Source organism: Prionailurus bengalensis, chromosome C2 (assembly GCF_016509475.1).
Source record: "Prionailurus bengalensis isolate Pbe53 chromosome C2, Fcat_Pben_1.1_paternal_pri, whole genome shotgun sequence".
Classification (NCBI taxonomy): domain Eukaryota; kingdom Metazoa; phylum Chordata; class Mammalia; order Carnivora; family Felidae; genus Prionailurus; species Prionailurus bengalensis.
Window position 1 is genome coordinate 11281196 of NC_057350.1, and position 23572 is coordinate 11304767.

Consider the following 23572-nt stretch of genomic DNA (forward strand, 5'->3'; position numbering starts at 1 on the left):
TATTTCATGTAATGCCAAAATGTTAATACTAATATTGTAGTCTTAAAGAATCCAGAACTCATCTAATGGAAGTGAAACTAAATAGTCATGTATTTCAGAGACCAAGTTCAAATATATATACAAATATAAATTAAACTTGGATTGCTCTAATTATTTGCTGAAAAGATAAAGTACTAAAAAAATTTACACTAAACAATCCTTTAAAAAATTCACACTGTGGGGGCGCCTGGTGGCTCAGTTGGTTAAGCTTCTTACTTCAGCTCAGGTCACGATCTCACAGCTCATGAGTTTGAGGCCCACATCAGGCTCTGTGCGGACAGCTCGGAGCCTGGAGCCTGCTTCGGATTCCGTGACTCCCTCTCTCTGTCCCTCCCCTGCTCGCACGCTGTCTCTCTCTCAAAAATAAACAAACATTTTAAAAAAGTAAAAAAATAAATTAATTTTAAAAAATCACACTAGACAAAATTACCAAATTTGGTCTCATTATTATTAATTACTAAAACTACCGGTATTCAGGCTACAAAAGACGACTCAGGGAAAATCTAACAGCGAACTTCATATATTTGCAGGGCTACTCTGAAAAAACATAGGTATGTCATATTTTGATCACTGAGGTTTAGCACTTGTGGTGATCTATAAAAATCTCTGAAATCAGAGGGTAAAAATTCTAGAGAAAGAGAGCCTCAACGTGTAAACAACACATTTCTGAAATTACAGCTGTATAAAAGTGGAATGGGCTGGCATGACCCTCTCATCACTAGAAGTGCACAGGTAGAGGATGACCACTGAATCAATCTTTGCATTAGGTGGGAAGCTGGTCTTGCTAACCTCTAAAGCCGCAGCCAAGATTAAATTCCAATACTATTGTGGCACCACTCATCATCCTGAAGGACACTGTGAAGTGAAAGTGGGTTTTTAAAAAAACTACAACTGGGGGGCACCAGTGGGTGGCTTAGTCAGTTAAGTGTCCAGCTTCGGCTCAGGTCATGATCTCGCCGTTCGTGGGTTTGAGCCCCGCATCAGGCTCTGTGCTGACAGCTTGGAGCCTGGAACCTACTTCAGATGCCGTGTCTCCCTCTCTTTGCCCCTCCCCTGCTCATGCTCTGTCTCTCTGTCTCTCTCAAAAATAAAGAAACATTAAAAAAAACTATAACTGCATGGTGGTGAAGAATACAATGACTACTAGTCAGGTTTGGTGCTGTTGCCTGGATTTATATTAAGGCAACAGCTTTTACCCACTACTGCTTCTACTGCTTTTGTAACGATTCCCTGAGAGGGTCCCTAGGAAGCCCAGGCTCCTTAGGCTACATTTTGAAAACCCCAGTTCTAGAGATTCTAACGGTCGAAGTTTCTACAATACAGATGAGAGCAAACAAATGGGAAAAATAAAAGGAAGGACATCTCTACTTGCCCACAAAATAAAATCTCCATTCAGTAAGGTGACTTAAGCTAAGAATTCATGGGAGTACTCTACCACCACCATTGGTCAATACCAACATTTTATCTAATTAAACATATGTTCGTCCTAGTAAGAGTAGCTTGTGAACAAAATTATCTTGTCAATTAGACTCTCTGCCAACCATTAAGTTTTTGAAGCCAGTGGCCCTCAGATGCACTCAGCTATCGCTACAACAGCCTCACAGTCCACCAGGAAATAAAAATCACACAGAATACACAACATCTAACGGCGTGCAGCACCCACGTACCCCTCACCTTTCTCACATAACAAAGAGGTGTGCAACTCCCAGGAGCAGGTAGGATTTAAGGAAGGCGGAGCCAGGCCAGAAAACTGTCAACACCTGTGAAAATGCAAGAGTGAAAGCCTTTCTCGTTCTCTGCCACATCTTAATTCTGGAATTTATGTCCTTAAAAAAAATTCCCTTGAAACCTGCATTTTCAGAGAGAATGTCCCTGGAAATTCTGCATGGAGATTCTCACAGCAATTTGAAAAAAGAAAATCTGTGAGCACCTTTCAACAGTAGAACAGGATTTAAAGGAGGTTTCTGTCACTAGCAGACCTCAGAAGAACAGAATGGACAACCATCTAGAACAAAATGTGTAAAGTGCCAGCACTGCCTAACAACATCTACAAAGCCCAACTCTGAAAATGATTCCATGGGAACTGTTTCATGAAATATTTTTATGATCAGAGAACCCCTGTTACCCCACAATCTGAATCAAGAGTTGCAGTCTTTAAAGATTAAAAATTATTAAGCACAGAAGCAATTTTAAAAATCAGCCTAAGATTCAGTAAAGAGAAGTACAGAAAACTAAAAAAATAAAACTTCATAAATACATGCCCAAACGTGATTACATAGTATGTACACTGTATAACTTGTGGGTAAGTGACCAGCATAGTAACTTTCAAAGGCTTTTCAAAGGTCAAAGACAGAAAATGCTTCTAGAAGTAGAACTGCACTGCTCTACTACTTTGCCTACGAATCTTATTTAAAAGACCATTTGTAACAAATATGGACGAGCTACTGAAGAAAGACTTAACAGGCTTTCAAAAGTGGGGGAGAGGACAGGAGACAGTAAGAGAACCAGCATCTATAAAGTGTACTAGGAAAATAACAAATAATTAGAATTCAGTGAAACCCTTTTGGTAAGCAACTATCATGCGCTCTGCAAAAAGAAAAGTACCTCAAATATTAAAAACAATTTTAGATTAAAAACTGTACATTCACAGTTCAGACATATCAAGTGATCATTTAACAAAGTTACGAGCCCTAAGAGCTGCTAAAATGTATAACAAGTGAAAAGAACCCATGAATACGAGATTTAATTTACACGATCATCTTTACGAGAAACAGTTGTAAGAGGAGACCACCTAGAAATCTTTATTGGGGAACAACTTTAAAATAATTTTAATGACACAAATCAATTATAAAAGAGGAAGCATATTCCTGACATCTGGAAAAGGAAAGAAAACTGAACAAGCATACCAAATTCTGTGAGTTCAGAAATACAGGTTGAGATTGCCATTGGGGGAGATTAAGTATAGTCAGCTAGTGACCATTTCTTAAGGCTCCACCTAATATTAATCTGGAAACATTCCTCTCAAAGGCCTCTTCAAGCCAAGCATTTCTAGGTTGCTTACTGTGAAATCCACCTCCAAAAGGGTAGCCACGAGGATGTGAAACACAAAGTCCCAGCCCTTTCAAAGTTTGTGATACAGACATGAAGACAGACACATGTAAGTAAACTAATTAAAACAGAAGTTAAACCTAAACAAGACTGAATCAAAAAGCATCAATGTGACAAGAACTCCAAAGGAGCTGCTACTTCTGACTGCTGGGTTAGAGACAGCGGACTGCAACTGGTCCAGGGCAGCCGAACACCTCTCCTAGAGGTGGAGAGAGGGTCCGTTAGGGTGCTCTCAGAGCAGGTCTGGACTAACAGCAGGAAAGAAGGACAGAAAGAGTCAGATGGCATTTATTTTTGGATAGAATCAACATGGGCACTGTGTTTGGCACACGCAGAAGCCATCACTTTTGTCCATTCTAAGCAATTTTTTGCTTAGCACATTAAGAGTTCTGTTCAAACACTCACTTATACTGCTGGTAAAAATGTAAACTTTCTGGAGGGCAAATGGCAATCTAGATTAGTCTCAAATGTGTATACCTTCAATACTACAGCCACTTCTAAGAATTCACTCTGAGAAAACTGCCATACCCATGCACAAGGACTTAGCTCGGAAAAACTTCACCATAAAGTTATTAGGATGGTGCATAAATAGAAATGTAGTTGTCCATCACAGACCACTGGTTCAATAAATTATTTTCACTGAATAGTAACACAGCCATTTAAAAAAAGGACGTTGATCCTTACGTAAGACACAAAAATATTTTAACAAAACTAAAAATCAGCCGGTAGGGTCAATCCATATTTCTTTCTAAAAGAAAAAAGTACTTATGTACACATACATTGGAAGAAAGTCTGGATGAATACACAACAAAATGTTACTACTTTTCCCTAGGTAGTAAGATGACAGGAATATTCTGTTGTGTTTTCTTTTCATGTTGCTTTATTACCTGACTTTTTACAGTGAGCAATAAAAAGTTGTTTTAGAAACAAACTGCTTTTGGGGAAAATTCAGTTTTGTTTTGATTTAAAGAGGATTTCTTCCCCTAAGTCTATGCCAGAGACTTGCTTGCTATCTTACTATGGATGCCATAATTTGCAAATTTTGTACTGAAGTCCTAAACCTAAGCCTCAAACATTTAGAACTCATTCACAGACTCCACATCCATATACATTTTTAATACTAATCAGAGCGGTATTGATAGATTAGCTTTCAGTGGTTACTGAGAGAGTCTTGCAAGCTGTACTTCTAAAATCATGAGCTATGCTGACATTGGCTGCTCAGATTCTTGACAATCAGAGAAAAACCAGAAATCTAGAAGTCAGGAGCCTAGAGATCACTGGTCCTAAAATCAGAGCCGACTAAGGACATGTGACAGGACAAGACCAAGTCTGGCCCTGAGAACACAGTGGTCAATGATATCAAGGTAATGAGTGGTGGGTTAAGCATCCTACTCTTAGTTTCGACTCATGTCACGATCTCATGGTTCATGGGATTAAGACCCAAATAAGGCTCTGCGCTAACAGTGTGGAGCCTACTTAGGATTCTCTCTCCCTCTCTCTCTCTCTCTCTCTCTGTCCTTCCCACCATGTGCATACATGCTCTCGCTCTCTCTCAAAATAAACATTAAAAAGAAGAAGAAGAAGAAGAAGAAGAAGAAGAAGAAGAAGAAGAAGAAATCAAGGTGATGAGAAAAGAGGAACTTGACCATATTCTATGGCCATGCACCAGGACTGAGATTCTTGAGACCTGGGAAATCAAACATAAAAATTTATTCTTTGGGGCATGTGATAAAAATAAAAAGAACCCAGGGAAGAATGGAAGAAAAAAAAAATCAGAGGAGCAAGAGTCCAATAACTGCTGAGTCCAGCACAGATTAATGTGTGCCAATAACAAACTGAAAATAATAAAGCAGTCACACTTCATAGCATGGCTGAGTTTGCAAATGTAAAGGTAGTTAGTAGGATGATCAGTAACTTCAGCTGCAAGGTTGGCAAGACTGCCTCTAAATCATAAACTGGACTTACTAAGGGACCCTGCAGCTAGCCCACAGTGAGTCACCAATACCAGCTTTGGTGTCAAAAGATTATAAATGAATGAATTTCAAGACCTCACAGAACAAGAAGAAAGTCATGATTACATGAGATCCAACTCTGTATGAATTTATGACTTGTCAGTTACTTACGGGCCCAGGTTAACAGTAAATCTGTGTAGTTCGACTATAATGCAGTTTTGTTCCTTAATTAATCCACTTGTTTCCCAGGTCTCAAGTCAAAGAATAGCAATCAAATAGATGCCATTTCAGGCCAAATTTGGAGGTTCAATTGTATACAACCAGCAGTTCCTTTCATGATTTGGGTATATCAAAAGAAAAGGGCAGAATCACCAAGGCATCCTCTAGAGCACAGTGGAATCATCTGAGGAACTTTGTTGTTTTGGGTTTTTTTTTTTTTTTTTTTTTTTTTTTTTTTTTTTGTGAGAGAGAGAACGAGCGACAGAGGGAGAGGGGCAGAGAAGAGAATTATCTCAAGCAGGCTCCACACCCAGCACGGAGCCCGATGCGGGGCTCAATCCCATGACCCTGGGATCACGACCTGAGCCAAAATCAAGAGTCAGATGCTCAATCAACTGAGTCATCCAGGCACCCCTAACCTAGGAACTTTAAAAAATGAGACGCTTATGTGTCACCTCAGATATTTTGATTCAATTGGCCTAGGAATTTAAGAATCCTAGGCACTAGCATTTTTGAAACTCTCCAGGTACAGACAAAGCTGAGAACCACATTCTACTATGAAGTTGGCTGGCTTCTCATCAGCCAAAAAATGAGTGGTTCCGGCCGAACTGTAGTTTATCAAGGATTTTCAGCAATGATCTCCTACAAGTCTAATTTAATAAACATAAAAGCTCCACTTCTTTTTTCACAATAACAGAGCTCTCCCTGACATGAAATAGAGAAATAACAACCCCAATAGGTGACTACTTGTGGTTAATAGTACTTCAACAGCTGGAAACAATGCCAAAATTAAGATGTCCATCTTTGCTATTCTGAGGACATTCTGAAATCCACACCCTTTTACTGGGAGATTTCCACTTCTATCTTCCCCATCCCCACTCCAGATGCCTGTACAGATGAATAAAAGATGGGAAAGAGGAAGACTGGCAGGAATCCTGGTTACTATGGCAGCAAGTAAATGAAATGCCAAAGCTCATGAAACGGATAGTGAGAGCAGGAATCAGGTATACATCACTGAGCTACCGGTCTTGTGGACTGCTCTCCTTCACGCACAATTCAGTTCCCTGCCTTCATCTTACAGTTCGGCCTCTGCAGGGAGTAGGAGGACAGCACTGGAATGACAGGGAGACCAAGGGAGGTAAGAACCCGCAGAAGATTTAGTGACTGGAGACAACAGGGTTATTAAAGAAAGAATCCTATTTTATATCCTGTGAATCTTCTAAACATCAGTGTATGAGTTTAGCAAAAAATGTGTTCGTCGACTGGGTTAAGAGAAGTATTTTTTTTAAATATGCACTGATGGAGAAACTTGGGCCTTGGCAAGAGTCAGATCTGCATTACCCTACAGACCAACTGTGTCCACCAACCAGGCCACTGCAGGGGTGCTTAACTTAGGAGGTGAGAGGAAGGCATTTGAGGGATTGCACTACTCTGAAGAGCAGGAGGAGCAGGGTATAAAGGCACAGTGGAATTAAAGGAATAAAAACATCCTTCCAGATTCAGTTACTTCCTAGAAGTGTGCTTCTCCTCTGCGATCCTACACGGACCGCTCCCATTCCACCCACATCTTGCAAGTACAATTACGTCGAGTACCATCCCCTTCCTTAACTAAGCTTCTTCAAGGTTGCATCTATTCATCTTTACTACATGCTGGAGATGCAACGCAACTGGCACACAGAATGTGTTTGCTAAGCATTTGATGAATGCATAAGTCAAAGAATAAATGGAAAAATGAAGGGATGGAAGTTGCTAACTGCACTTTAATTCACTGAAGAGAAAGAAAATGCTAAGCCAAGTCAGAAAATTCAAGGAGAAATAAGATATTCAACTGCAAAGAGGAAAACAGCACCATTTGTTTTCAAAAGACAGATATGCATAATAAAGCTAAAGCACATCCTGTTAGTCAAAAACAGATGCACAGTCAAGGAAGAAGGAATAAACAGGTAAGAGACTGATACAAAACAAAGACACAGCCAGACTCATAAAGGTGCTTCCAGACTTCTAAGGATTCTTGGCACATAATCAAGAATCATGGCCATTCTACTCCTAGAGTGTACAGGAAATATTACGCATCCAACTTCAGGACTCTGAAAAGCTAGGACAACTTCTGGAAACCAAGTCAGCAGGTCGTGCTGTCTCTACATACCAAGTAGAGACAATAGCATTGTACAGTGTCTTCCAGAGGGTGTGACAATGAAATTTCCTATCACAACCGGAAGGACAGTGAAACCAAGGGAATGGTAGTCTTCACTGTCGTGTTTACTTCCCACCCCTACAGTCTAATGTCAGTAGTGTGTACCCTGGAGACTGTATTTGCGGATTTAAACATATAAAAAGGGACGTCAAAGTGCCTCAAAGTTGTCTGGAAAAAAAAAAAAAAAGACAGGTAAAGACTCTCTTGCACACCCAAGAGAATGAAAAAGATAAAGCTGGATTTTGAGACTTAAGAGTACCTTTATCTTGAATATTTGTCTTCAAATACTCAAAGGGAAAAAAGGTAACACTTCAGAGGCAGAACTTGAGCTTGCAAATTAAAGAGGCAGACTGGAGGTAAGAAACCCCTTTAAAATCAGAACTTCCCGTAATTGAAGTGCACCTTCTGGGAGAGCCGCTGACAAAGTTCTAGTTCTTGCGGGTGGTGGTTACACGGGTGTTTGCTTCGCAGGTACAGTGGATCCTCATTACGTGCGGAATCCATACGTGCCAATTCGTCTACTAGTGAAAACCTATTTGTGCCGCCCAGGTGGACACTCCCACCAACTTCTGCAGTCATCTGCAGACACGCGCATGTGGACACTGGTGGAAAATGTGCCACCTGACATGCACATTCCCGGCTGAGGCCCAACAACCGAGGCTCTGCCTTCTTGCTTCAGGTCTCCCATGGTAATAAGCAGGTGTCTTTTCTGCAGTCCACGTAGTGCCATGTTTTCCTGCATTCTGGTGCTTTTTGTCAATGCTATTTAAAATGGTCCCCTGAGTGTAGTGACATGCTGTCCTAAATGTTCCTCGGTGTAAGAAGGATGCGATGTGCCTTACAGGAAAAATGCATTAGGTAAACCTTCATTCGTGGCATGGGTTAGGATGCTGTTGGCTTTGAGCTCAATGATTATGAATCAAATGTATTAAATATAATGTCTTTATCAGAAACACACATAAAATGAGGTTATGTATCGGTCAGTTAATTAAAATGTGACCAGCCAGAGGCTCACAGGAACCCAACCCTGCATCTCCTCAAGGGGCAATGACTTGTATTCACGAATTCAGCGTTAGAGGCCACTTTACAGAAAGTAACTGCCACAGATAACAAGTAGCAACCATACTCACTGTGCTGTATACCAGTTAATTTTCATGGGACGGAGTATGTATGTTAAACTCCACACACAAAATGTGTTTTCGTAGGTGGGCTTCGTGCATCGTACAGAAGAATCAGACACACAATTCCTAAGGCCCCTTTTGAAATGTGAACCATCATTAGCTCCGCGCTTTCAGAGACCAACAGAATTTTAAAACTCCAACTGTGCTTCTGGTTGTCAACATGTTCTTTTTGGGAAGGACCGAAATGGGCTATAGACTCAGAAATGTCAACTTTCAAATACTAAGCAAAGAGCAGATACCAAAACTTCCCAGTAAGTTGGAAGTTGCAACACAAGCATCTAATTATGCTCCTTCTGAAAAACCTACTAGAACTACAGTAAAGAGCTTTTTAGTGTGTGTGTGTGTGTGTGTGTGTTTTAAGGTACAACTCTGAAAGAATGAGGAAGACGAGACGGAAACATAGCAATTCAATCTGGAGAAGAAAGAAAATATATGAAAGAAAGCAGCAATGGGGAAAACCAAGAATCAACCGTACTTAACAACTGGCAACACGGTGTATGCCTGTGAAAGTGGGGGTGAAGTAAGAGGCTAAAATAAAGTCTGTCAAAAGCGTAAGGAGAAACTGGATCCTTAGATGCGTGTCTGGAGGTTTATTCTCTGGAGTGGACAAAACAGAGAGAAACCTCTGGACTACGAGACACACGCACAGCTCTAAGTGGGGGCACCACACCAAAAAGAGACTGAGGAAAAAAATGCATACTGAATGATGGGACCCCTGGGCTCTTTCCCCACTTAGCTCCCAGAATAATGGCCCAAAGCCTTTCATCCTTCAGTCAAAAACTCTTAAGACTATTCTTTGGGCAATCTGACCTGTTCAAAAGATACCACAGGAGTCATGCAACAAACAGCCAGGCCACGAAGGCCAGACAATGAAGCAGACAAGCTCCACCCACGCATTCAGAAGTCCGTTCTGTTAAACCAAAGACTGCATACATTTGAGAAAAGCCTTTAACATGAGAGCTCAACACAGAAAAAACTGAAGTAAACAAACACTGCAGGAAGAGAAAACACTATCTTCAGAGATGAAAAGATACAGCAACCATGAAACAAGAGACTAGAAAAAAGGAAGATTCGGGGAACAAAGCAGCACTGATAAAGTAAATATCTGAGAAATTTTTTCAACAGAAGGGTTGGAAGATAAAGTTAGAAACACCCTTAGAAAGAGCAAAAAGACAAAGACAATTAAGAAAATTAAAAAACAAGAGACTGTATGAAACTGGACCAGTCCACACGATCCAAAGAGTTGAACAAAATTCAAAGTTGAAAAAACTCCTTTTTTCCAAAAAGGAGAAAACAGAGAGTAATCATCCTAGAAATAAAAGACACTCGGTTGCCAAACTGAAAAGAGCCCACCGAGGGCCAGCACAATGGAAGAAAAACTTTCAAGGCATGTAATGATGAAATTTCAGAACACTGAGACTAGAAGCTAGGGAAAAAAAAAAAAGTCTTATGCTTACAAAAACTGAAGAAAAATACTTCCCAATCTACAATTCCATATTCAGCAAAACTCTTAAAAACATCTATACACCTGCAAAAACTTTAATTCTAAAGAGCTGTAAGATTGAAAAATGAGTTAATGTGTCAATATTATCTGATTTCTTGCAGCTGGAAAAGGGAGTAATGGGGAAAGCTACGAGAACCTTCTAGCGCTGGTGTAGAATTAGGAGGCATCAGATGTATATGAATACCCTACTTCTGTATACTGAAAAGGGCCCAGAAGAAAGGCCATGTTCACCCCTGTAAAGAATGGGCACACCCAGACCCTGATTTCTAAATTCCATTCCCTAACTAAATGCCTGGTCCCAATGGGGAAAGGAAAGTACAAGATAAGCCTGCAACCCCTTGCTGTGTTGGGAAATCAGGAAGCACTGAAAAAATGATACAAATGGGCATCAAGGACACAGAAACTAGCCTGAAGAGAGTATCAATGGCTAAATCTGGAAACATTTGAGCAAAATGATGACAGTAATGGAGTATAACCCACTAAATGAGTTCATACAAATAAATGGGAAGAGGAGGAAGCTCTTCATTTGAGTATAGCAAACAACAAAAAAATTACCAAAAAAAAATCACTGTTTTGCATCATCATTGTAGTAACTTTGCTCAGGCAAAAATTACCTATGGACACTGAATTCAGGGGTTCGAGCTTGATGAGGAGTAAGTTATTTACGTAATCTCTTATTATTTTCCCACAAAGTATTTATTGGCTAAAGGAAAAACAGTAAGTTGACGGTGGAGAAACCTGACAGACACCGTCTTAACCAAGCATCAAAGTTAATGTCAACATTAAGGGAACAACATCACGTACCTCCCAACATGAAGCTTTGAGGACATTATCATTGCTTCACTTATGTCATACTCCTGCCAAAAATGCATAGTGTGAATCTAACCATGAGGAAATGAGGGGCATTCACAAATGGCCTCTAAATTTCAAAACTATCAATACCATGGAAGACAAAGGAAAACTGAGGAATTACTAGTTAAAGGAGAGAGACATAAAAGCTAAACACAACGGACTGGCTTCTAAACTTAAAAAAAAAAAAAAAGCTACAAAAGGACATTATTGGAACAGCAACATTTGAATAAAGACGTCAGATTAAAATACTGCATCACTGTCATGTTCCAGATATTGATAATTACATTCTGATTAGATGACTGTCCTGGTCTCAAATATACTACAACTACTGAAGGAGTAGAGGGGAATGTCTGCAACTTAACACTCAAATGGTTCAGAAAAGTGTGTATGCTAAAAGAATGACAAAGCAAATGTGGCAAAAATGTGTACTACTGGTGAATCTGGATGAAAATGATCCCGGAGTTCTTCACACTGTTCTCACAACTTTCCTGTGATCTGAAGTTATTTCAAAATAGAAGTGGTAAACTAAGAGAATTTTTATTTACTCGGTGATTGCCATGTCACTCAATTCTGAATCAACATCTGTAAGCCCTGGTTTACACTGGTAAAGAACAGCATTAACTGGCAGGGAAAACCTGTGGTGAGCCAAGAGAAAAGGCACTGAGGTACAACCTCTTCAACTCTAGACACAGAACCTCGTCAAGTTTTGAGGGCAGATGTGTTCATACTGAAAATACTCAGTCACAGAAATGTAAATTTTTCCTTTTATTCAAAGTTGGTACAGAAGTGCTAATAACATTTCCATAAAATAATTACTATACTTCAGTTACAGGACAAGATACCACAGAAAGGAATATACTTTTCAAGAAATGTAGTTCATCTGAAGTTTCCAAATACTTTTGAAGGCTAATGCAGCAGCTGGCAAAATAACACACAGTACACAAAGAACAGTGTATTTTACAGAGTCAGTAATGAAAACTGACAGCTCTTTAGCAGATTTGCTTCATTGTTTTTCCATTTTTTCAACAATAACACTTTTAAAAACACATTAAACCAAGATCATACATGTCTACAATTTTAAAAATCAGATTGTATACAGTAGGTTAGAATAATAGTCAAGTTAGACTTGTCATGTATGGTTAACAATCCTAAATCTACAATTTCAATGGTATTCCTTTCAATACAGAAATAACCTGGTTTATACCAAATTCTACTTTCTGCTCGCAACTAAAACATTGTACAATGTGAAGATGGACCCCGATCAAACCTGAAGACAAAACAAAACAAACAAAAAAACCTGTGGACAACAAACGGTCACTGGAAATCAGTTTACAATTCAAAAAACTCACCAATGACTCAACAGCTTCATTTATAATCACATTTGGTCTACAATGCATAACTGACGAAATGGTACATTTACACAATACACACCCCCAGTGCACAGACTGGTCTCTTACAGAAAATAGGAACAGAGTATAATAGGGAGGACACTGGGAAAAACAGCTTTCAATGTAGACATCTTTTTAAAATGCAATACTTACATATCAAAAGTACTAGATAAAAGCAGCAGTACTCTGCTGACATTTGGCTTAAAAATAAAGAAATGAATGAAGCAATTTCACAGGATATTAGAAAAGGAATCGGTTTTCTTCTTGAAGAAGACTACTAACTTTTGCACAGCAACTATTTTTGATATCCACCTTATCAAAAAAAAATAATAAGTACTGAGAAGCATAACATAGTTCATACATGATTGCCAACACAGGTCTGGGCAACAGAAAATGGGATGTCCAAGCAAAGAATGGGTAGATCCCTGCTCCATTTCTCAACTCTGCTGGCAATCTATAAACCAAAGCAGTACCGGTGGGGAAAGGCAGGGAACAGATGCCGTATCATCATCTGACACTAACGTAACATGTCATTATTAACAAAAATAAAGCTTTTGCATTTTAACAACGCCACAGAAAAGTCCATGAGCAAAAGACTTGTTGATCTGTTTTTGCCACTCAAAAGTTAGAGATCTCAAAGTGAAATTAGAAAATTCTAATTATACATATTTACACTGCTAGGACTACTTTCACCTAGACGAATAATTAAAGCAACTTTCCATGGAATTTTAAATGAAAGAAATTCTGCCAAAGGAATCTTCAAAAGCATGAAGTTCTTGCAAATGATTTTAAATTTAAAAACATTTAAAGGTACAGACGCATACTATATAGGATTAACAGATTATAACTGTTTTGCCTTATCACACATCGCTAAGCCAAAGATACTCCTCAAGCCTCTTTTTTTTCCTGTATTTCTGGCACCCCTCTGCCCTCACCACACACACCCCCACCCCAAGCCTGAGGTTTTACATTCTAATACTGAGGGAACACACCTGACTGCTTTTTGCTGGAGGGGGAATGAATCTCTCCCTTCAGGCGCTCTGGTTAACCCCTCTAAAACATGTGATACCAGTCTACACCAGCTTTAATCTTCATTCCATGTATTATCCGAGTTGACCAAGTCTTTCCCTAAGAAGATAAATACACAAAATAGAGGAGAGCGGGAACAAAGGTAGTCACTTGTCTCCCATTCTGAGAGTTACAGCTTTTGACATATGGGCAAAATTCAAGACAGGGATTATTGATGCATTCTGGATAGACTGGGACTATGCAGGTAAAGAAAACAAGGGCAAAACCGAGTGCAAGAAAAACACATTTTCTTCTGCTGCACCCACAGATTTCACCTCATCTGGTCATGAAGCGGGGGGAATGGTACAGGTAAAAGAATCCTTTAGACTCTTACAACCACTGTGAAAAGCAAAGTAGCTCGTTTGGCAGAGCTGTCTCAGACTTAGTTTGATGCTCAGAATACTTGGACCAAATTCCGCTCTATTAAAATGAAGTGCAGTAAAGCACGCGAAAAAATAAAGATAAGTTTACCTCTTACAAACCTACACAAAGATGAAAGACAAGTATTTGCCCTGTCAAAATGTGAAATTTCTCCATGTTTTCAGGAACCTACTGATGGCAGGTAAAACTTCCTCAAGACTTAAGATAAAAAACCAACTCAAATGGGTCTACAACTTAAAGCAGAAGTTTATCAAACTGTCCCACCCACCAAAAGCTTAAAAGTCTGTCCCAGTTAGTTCCAGATTATAGGAAAGAACCCATAAACCCCATTTTCACTTGTAACCCCAAGTATAATTGCAACATTCTTGACATTGGCCTTCTCTCCCTCTACCACAGCAGTACAAACTTATTCAGATTATTACATTTGAATCCCTTCTCATTTAGGACCACAATTTAGATGACCTCATTGTCTAGGGCTTTCAAAACGGTGGTCCTCCATAACTCCCAAGACAGACGCCTGGTGGGCTTTATGACTGGCACTTGCGGGACACTGAGAAACACTGTGAGTCTTGTGCTTTCTGCGTGTGGAGATACACACCTGCGTGAACAGGATTTGTGCTTTCTACGGACCTCTACTTTAAGCTCTTTATCTAACATGGAATGTGAAACTGTTGCCACATGTATGTTCTCAGATATGCCTATTAAACCTACACTGGAAACACAATAGTTAAAATACACTCACAGAATAAGTAACTTTATAGTTTTAATGAAGGATACAAAACAAATACAGATGAATAAATAACATTTAAACTGCAACAGGAATTAGAGCTAGTTGGTTTCCTTGAACCTAAACAAACGCTGCATATAAAGTATGTAAATATAAATGCATTTTTTGTATTTCCTTGACTAGTTATAACAAAATTTAAAAAGAGGAATTGTAACAAATAAATATATTCTATCAAGAAAGGGAAATGTGTAAACTAGCAGAGTCAATATTGGCAACCAGAAGGCACTAATCAAAACAGAAATTTCAGAAGCTGATTATATTATGAAATACCCTATATACTGGCCTTTGCCAATTTGGGATTTCAATAATAGCAATAAGCTTAATTTCAGTTTCCAACTATTATTACCAAAAAGCGAGTTATTAAGGAAAATTCCACTTACAGAAGTCTAGGCTACAATTAAATACTGAAAAATTATCCAGACTAGTTTGTCCAAAGGCGATAAACAAAGTAAACACTCCTTCCTCCAGCAGCACTGGGGTACAAGGTGAATTTACCAAGATAAATAGAAGTCTCCAATAAGGTTGTGGTTATCTACTGTCAACTTGTGCTGTTACGGAAATCACTGAAATATGTATTTCCCCTATCGATAGAGTTCACGGACTGTAAACTATTTTTAACTGGGGGTAGGGGTAGGAAAGGATTGGAGGGGCTTTAGGATCATGGGCAACAATTATCATCTAGTGCTTTTCTGCGAGTAAAGCCATTGCTCCTACACTAAGAAAAATCTGAGACCGCTGTGCTTTTTGTCTTGACTTGCTCTTCATTTGCTTATTTGTTCTAGCATCCCTCTCTTCACACATAGTATGAATCCAGGTAACCAAACCACACTGAAAAATTATTACATAAAGTAAGGTTATTTGGTTTAAACCAACAGCTTCCAATTATGGTCCTCCCCTTAAAAGTAAAGTACATGAAATGAGTAACGATACAAATACATCAAATCTTTCTCGTCTATTTCTGAATAAAAGGCAATATATCAATGGTTAAGGCTGTTAGTTACCAGAGAAACAAGAGTGCTTAAGCCAAAGTCCTATCTTTTCTAAAGGATTTGAGATGGAAACAGAAACATAAATTATATCCATTCTCATAACATTCCTTTAAAGGTGAATCAGTAGTTGAAAGCCTTATTCCCGGCATTGGAGAGAGAAGTTTAAATAAAAACATTTATATGACTATGTGAATGATGGTGTGGGACTCAGCACTGGCAAAGCCTATTATATAGTTTGAACCTTAGCTAAATCCAATTCTAGGAGTCAGAGTAGCTGAATACCAAGTCTTCCAACAGAGGAGAGAGTCTGATAAAAAGGATACCAAATGAAGAGAAGTGACCTTAATGGAGGAAAAGGGGTTTGCCGCCCTGAGTTAATAAGCTAACCGAATGTAGTAATCAAAAGATCACTTCTTATATAATCCAGCTTCACACCTTACTAGTACAAAAGGGTTTCTCTATATGCCAACTGACTAGTTCCAACTTTTCACCTTTAAAGTACTGAAAGAACAAGGCTTTTTGGCATCAAAACAAACTCCATTCCTCTCTGCATTGTGATACCACCATTTCAAAGGGATCGGTATGAAGTTTAACTATTGTTGTCTCCCTAATTTTTGAAGAAAAGAGTTTTCAGAATAAAATACTGATGGATTATTAGGGCATTTATTAGTGAACCCTAGTGAACATTAGCCTGAGAAGATCATTCTGGAGAATTAACAGTTTAAGCTTATAGAAATTTCGTGTATTTAAACACGACTATACTTAATGAATCATTATTTGGATCCAAGTATTCAAAACTGGGGCAAAGCAGCACTTTTGCACATCACAGCAATAAACCTGAAAGTGAATTAAGCTGATAAGAGATCAAAACAGGAATCTGAGAAATGTTAAAAGAAAGAATAGGTGAAAAATTAAAGCATGTGAGGGAAGACAAAGGGAAAGACCAGTCTCTCTGAATGGTAGGTGAGTATACACACAAATAGGAGTATACCCTATTTGTAAAGTCTGTTCAAGCTAACATCAGAATGACTTATGCAATGTAACATTTTGCTAATGAGAAATCTTATGAATACAAGCCTAAAAGCATTTTTTTCTACTAAAGCGTCACTATCAAATATCAGTCATTTAACCTCAAATAGGCTTAAAAACTCCTACTTCACAATATTTAACATCAAACCAGGGTTTTTAACAGGCTGGATCTTATTCGTTGATATACGAATCTATATGAGGAAAGGCTTAAATAAGCTGATAGCCAAGATGCTTCAAGTTCTGGAATTCACTGAATAGAATTCTACGTCTGCACATTTTAACCTAATGTTTGTCTGTTACCTAATTTGTTAAGTTTGTGTTTTTATCACCCAGGTATTTCTTCTCAGCATCTCATTTATAGTTTTTCTGACTTCTTAGAACAATTGTCCTGGCATGTCTCCGTGGTCACATAATGTAACAGGAATGGTCTATGTACATCTCTCAATCTAAACCTGGGGAATGGTAAGGTGTAACTACTCCATACCCACATGGTCCTTTCCAGCCATCATACCTCAGATGAAAATGACAGAGCAGAGTAAAAAGTATAAGCAAAGTAAGTAAGCCAAATACTGCCAAGTGGGAACATTGACGGGTCTAATAATACGGCCAGTCTTCAGGACGGTAAAGAATGAGAATAGCCCACGGGCTACACTAAATGATATTCGAAGACAGAGGAGAAGATCCACTCACCCTGTAAGTATAGGGAAGAAAACAGCGGACTGAGAAACGGAGACACTTATAGACTCTAAGCGCCCTGGACAAGACTTCAGTCCCCCACTCCCAATTAGCCTCAGGTTACAGAACTGAGTGACAACCTCCCAATCAATTCTTAAAATGTGAAGTTTCACATATGATAGGTCTCTGCTAATTACCTGACATGCTAAGAACTATGACCCTGGCCAGCCTCTTTGTACAAAAAGACAATGGATCCTTTGAGCCAAGGGAAACGGAAGCCTTGGGAGAGCAGATCTGCTGAATTTAGGCTAAAGGACACAGTACCACCACTATTGCTTGATGCTTCTCTAACCTAAAGATGTGAGTGATAACCTCACCAGGAAAAGAATGGCTGCAGAAAAAGCTCGGCTCAGCTATTTCTAAAGCCACATACTATCTCGGGGCAAAAGGATATAGTTATTTTTGGAGCCAATAATTATTCTGCATGCCCGAATAATAAGCTCTTCTCATTAGATCTTAAGACTGAGATTGTGTGGAAAGACAAAAATCTAAGAACTGGGGATACCATTAAGAACAGATAAGACAATATTTGTCTCTACTTTTTGAAGACCAGTGTTCTCACTTTTCATTTGGACTCTTAGGTAACTATTCTAGTCAATATCACTCTTACTCAATTCTGAACCTTAGCTTGAGCCAATATAAAAATATATACATATGTCTACAGAGCAAATGTCATCATTTAGGACCCATTTAGTGTAAAGTATGAACATTTTGCTAGCTTAAAACAGACCATGTATCATTCCATGAACAATCATTCTAATGAAATCTAGACTGAACAATGGTCCCCTGAATGAAGTTGCAATCGGCAATCCACATACTTATTCAAGCACATTATCTATTACTGGAAAGCAATACGAAGGGCAAGCTTCAGGGACTTCAGTCTCAACACAGTGATGTTTATACTGACAAGAATAAACATCCTAATGGATATGCTAATAGTCATTCCTTATTTACAGACATTAGTACTCTAAACTTGACCTACTGCTATATACACACAAATAGACACAAGATGATGTATTTCACGTATCGTACTAAGACAGCAGCAAAGAGAAAATAGGGGGATCCTAATACTCCAAACTATTAGGACTCAACATTAAACAAAGAGGAAAAAACCTACATAAACACCACCTATTAATTTATGCCGTAAAAAGAAGGGTTAAGAAGGCTGCCCAGCCAATGTGTCAATCCTCTTTGTGGAGAGTTACACAGCAATGTGTTCAAAGAAAATTTTTAATCCCTATGACTTAAAAGCCAATTTGAAAAATCTAAGGTCCTATTATTTTCCCAAATACCAAAAAGGTTGTCTCAAAGGAAAATAGTTCCTTTGAGAAAAGGACTAACCATGAGTCCAGCTTTGGATACATGGTTCTCTGTTCTCCCCAACAGACTTTTTGTAACCTTAGATATGTCACAGCCACAGCCTCCTCCATACAAGAAAAGGATGGTCCCTATTGATTTGGCCCCCAACTTCTAAATCTTAAGAATGAAATTGGGAAAAAAAATTCTACAAGGCACTCTAAGCTCTCAGAAATCATGCTATTCATACATAAATTACTTTTTCATCTACAGACTCAGTCCATCAGAAAGCCTCCTGGAGATGGGAAGACATTATGCTACCTGATAATTTCTAAAATCAACTTTGGACTAATCAAGTCCATCATAATGAAACTAGTTTACAGAATACAAAAAATTGAAAGTTATTAGGACTGAGTTTTGATTCAAAATCTACAAAAGTATCTAAAAAAGTAATACTTTTCCCTAAAGAATACAAGCTTAATAAAATCATGCAATTTAAAAAGTATCAGAGATTACAGGAAAGTCAAAGAAAGTAGATACACAATTAGTTTCCTTCATATGTCACAAAGGAAAAAGGACCATGTTGAGCACACAGACACGTAACTACATGATCTATAGAGCTTTCCTCCAACATCTTTTGTACCCTGCCCTCACGAAGGGGAATCAGACTGTGAAAAAGATTCCCATCCATGAAGGTTACAACGGAGTGCCATGCCATGTGAAGATCGAGGGTCCTATAATTTACACAAGTCCTACAATATCCTCCACAAGACATACTATTAAGCCCAGAAGTTCTTATTCTTGACACCTCTTTAACATGCTGTTCCACAGAAAGACAATACTGACAATCTACCAATGGCAAAGCATGCACTCTGACTTTTCTGTTACTGATGCCCAGTTTGCATTGAAACCTCCTCATGCTCTAGGTCAATATAACTTTTTAAACAAAAATGTAGAGGCTGTGTACAGATGGCGAGTCTTTCGAAAAAAAGTAAATCGGGGGGCGGGGGGAACTTCTCGAGGACACAGTATGATCTCAGAATTAAATTTTCCCTCCAAAAGCTCAACTTCAATATATCATGGGGCAGGCAACCCAGCACAAAGGCAGTGACAATTTTCTTTTTTTTTTTCAAATTTCTGGACATATCTTCTGACTGAATCCACTTGGAAAGATATGTGGCTAATAAAAAATGTTACCAAATGACAAGAACAAAGAACAAAGCTAGAGAATTAGTGGAGTACGAGTAGTCACCTGTTTAGCATAAGCTGACCAAACACTGCTTGAGGACTGCTAATTCCCAAACTGTATAAACAACCTGAACTTGGTCAATAAATCTGGGGATCATCAGCAATGTTTACTTCATTTTCTCCCCTAATCATCTGACAATACAGTCATGACATAAATGTATCAAGATAGACTTGACGGTCATTTGAGTATGGTTCACTTAAACTTCAGTCAAAGCAGGAAAAAAAGAAAAAAAAAAAGGAACTGGAACAACTTTTGCTCAACATTCCATATATTGGTGGTACAAGAACAGCTACAGGAAAACATTCTTCTTCCTTTCTTTTGGCATTCAGAATCCATAGGCTCATGCTAGCAAAATGAGCCTGGTAAATGAACTAACTTGTCCTGACACAAGTACCCCACAAGAACATGAGTTAGGTTTTCAGTACACAACTGATTATACAATGTCTACAAATTCAGTTTTAAATGGTAGTAGGGATTACAAAGACAGAAAAAACTTTGAAATGAGCAAGTCTTCTACTTCAGGTTAAGAAGGCCTACCAAGATTTGGCAGTGCAGACAGTATACCTTATTTGTAATAGCATATATTCTGCTCTACATGTTCTATGAGAATAATTGGTCTCTCCTTACTTTGGTATGGAAAATTTTAAACCACATTTGCACAATTCAGTCTGTTAAACAAGTTTTACTTCATTTAGGTTGAAAATTTGCTTTCATCCATCTCTGGGAAAATAAAGTCTTGCAAATAGATGATTTTCTGCTAAGTAAAATTTGGCTAAAACCTACAGCGTAAACAATGCCTGAGAGATGCAACAGTTACATGTTTTCTTTTTTTTTTTTCTTTCCAAAGACCAGTATTTTCTTAAGTTAGTGTCTCATCATATCCTTAAAAGTTCATAAGGAAAAATAAACAAACATGAAAATTCCAAGTGAACACACAGCAAAAAGTCCAATATTTAGTATTAGTTTAACTTGTGGAGGCTCTTCCAACATTTGTAAACAAACAGCCTCCTCCTCCATCAGGTCTCTGAGACTCCTCTTGCTGAGGCTCTTACTTTTAAAGCCACAGAACCAATCTATGAACTTCCAGTACCGGCCTCCATCCTCTGTTTCTTTCTTTCTCTCTTTCTCACCCATGAGAGCTGCTTGCCCATTGGAATAAGCATCTACTGGTGTTTCTGCCTCTGAATGACCTAATGAAGCCACTGGATTGCCTTCTTCTCTGCAGGTCACCAAAAGATTAACATCTTCAGGCTGAAGGCCCTTGATGCTATCTTCGGATTTCCCATTGGGAATGATGTGGTTGATGGCCTCACTATTCTCATTGCATCTCAGAATGCTCTTCTCTTGCATTTTGTATGGTTCATCTTTCGGGGAGCAGCTCTCCTTCACCACCAAGCTCTTCTTAGACCAAAAGGTGGTGGTACGAATCTGTTCCTTTGTGGGAGGTGGTGTGAGAAGGCTAACAATGACAGTAATAAGTCCTGTGACCCAAAACAATGCTGTGGCCACATACATGTAATGGATGTCTTTGATGAAGCCTGGCCTGTTATCAGGTTGGTCACATTCTGGGGCACGGTACGCAAAGGCCAGTGTCAAACGGACTGCTCCAAGAACAAAGCCAGCCATTCCACCATAGAAAGCCCCTTGTTCATTGCAGCGCTTCCAGAAAATTGCCAGAAGGAATAGGGCCGCAACTGGGGGTGTCAGGTAATCTGCTACCTCCTGAATGTAAAGGTACATCTGGCCTCCTTGCATCTCCACGATGATTGGCACCCATGCAATGCTGATCACCACCATAAAAGCCACAAATATCCTCCCCACAATCATTAGTTCTCGGGAGCTTGCGCTCCTGCGGATGAGTTTATACACATCGAGGGTGAATATGGTACTGGCACTGTTAAAGATAGAGTCCAAGTCGCTCATCAAAGCCGCAATCATCACTGCCATCATTAAGCCCCGGAGGCCCACAGGAACCAGCTTCATCACCAGGCGTGGGTAAGCAATATTAGAGCACCCAGCTCTGCTTCCACATACTTGCATGCAGTGCTCTGGGTTGATGCAAGCTATATCATCAGCAAACAGTATCCTGGAAATCATTCCTGGGACAACTATGATAAACATTGGCAGAAGCTTCAAAAAGCCAGCCATAAGAGTAGAGCCTTTGGCATGAGCAATGTTTTTAGCTGCTAAGACTCTCTGCACGATGACTTGGTCAGCACACCAGTACCATACTGAAGCTGGGGTCTGCCCAAGAACGAATCCAGGCCAAGGAACATCTTCATCTGTCGGATTCCGTAACATTTTCAGTGCATCTTTCTTAGGGTGGACATTACAAGAATTTGTGTTGGAAAGGTTGTATGTCAACAAGATGGAAGTAACATTGGGCGAGGCCAACATGTACCTTCTCTTAACTTCCTCAAACCCGCCAATCTCCATCATGCTAATAATCATAAGTGTGAGTGCCCCAACGATCATAAGCAGAGCCTGTAGAGTGTCTGTGTAGATCACTGCAACAAGGCCTCCGGTGACAGTCAGCAAAGCAGTCATGCCAATGAGCAGGATGACAGACACATAGAGGTTCCAACCCAAAGACTCCTGGATAAAGAGGGCACCCGAATACAGATCCACTGAGAGCTTGGTGAAGATATAAAGAATCAGAGACAAGGCTGCGAAATAGACCTGAATCCTATGGCCACCAAATCGCTTGGACAAGTATTCAGGCATGGTGTATACCCCTGACCGGATGTAAATCGGGATGAAAACCCATCCCAGAAGTTGCAAAAGCAGTAAGGCATTGAATTCCCATGCGCCCACTGCAAATCCACTTGCAGCTCCAGATCCTGCCAGCCCAATGAAGTGCTCACTCCCAATATTGCTCACAAACAGAGAGGCACCAATTGCTACCCAGGTCATAGAGCGCCCCGCCAGGAAGTATCCACTCACGGTGCTTCTATTAGATTTCCACATGGCAAAAAAAACCAATGCACATGACCAGGATAAAATACAGGGCCACTATGGCAATGTCTGCTGTCTCCAGTACAGCCCTCATTTTGGTAACTTTGTGAATAAGTGTCCAACGACAGGAAGTGTCCAACTTTTTATTTACTCATTAGTAACCCCAGCCAAGTCTGTAAACCATACGTGAACTGGACTACACAGAGCAACACAGCAGGTCAAAGTCTTTGTCCTTTGGTTTGCTGTCTTGATGGTGGTGGTTGTGATAAACTTTGAAGGAGACAGTTTAAATTTTCCTCCGCTTCTTAATTGGGATTGAGAACTTAGCTCGTACTCTTAATCCACTCTCCACAAGACCATCAGCATTTACTCAGGTGCTGGAGGAGAAATTCTGAGTTGCAGCTAAGTTAGTGAAGCCTACTGTACCAACCCTGCAAGGCAGCAAAGACAAAAGACAAAGATTGAATTAGAGGAGGGTCTCACCAAGTGATGAGGAAACTTTCAGTCTAGCAAAACGGCGCAACAAGACATTCTTTATAAAAAGAAAAACTTTTAAAATATACTTCAGTTCCAGAGGAAAGAACTATACTAGCACATCTGATACTTAAAAGTCATGAGAATATTTATCATTTTGAACTAAGAACAA

At 39.4% G+C, this 23572-nt stretch overlaps 2 protein-coding genes across 3 annotated transcripts in view; both read right to left on the reverse strand.

The window, feature by feature from the left end:
- Positions 1–23572, reverse strand: part of MRPS6 (mitochondrial ribosomal protein S6) — a 67389-nt gene that overhangs the window by 20626 nt on the left and 23191 nt on the right. The gene's annotated exons all lie outside the window — the stretch shown is intronic.
- The window catches only part of SLC5A3 (solute carrier family 5 member 3), a 29822-nt gene continuing 22553 nt past the window's right edge, over positions 16304–23572 (reverse strand). The window contains 2 exon segments of the mRNA XM_043593666.1: positions 16304–22947; positions 22949–23357. Of these exon segments, the coding sequence (XP_043449601.1) occupies positions 20863–22947; positions 22949–23020 (2157 nt within the window). The 5' untranslated portion in view covers positions 23021–23357 and the 3' untranslated portion in view covers positions 16304–20862.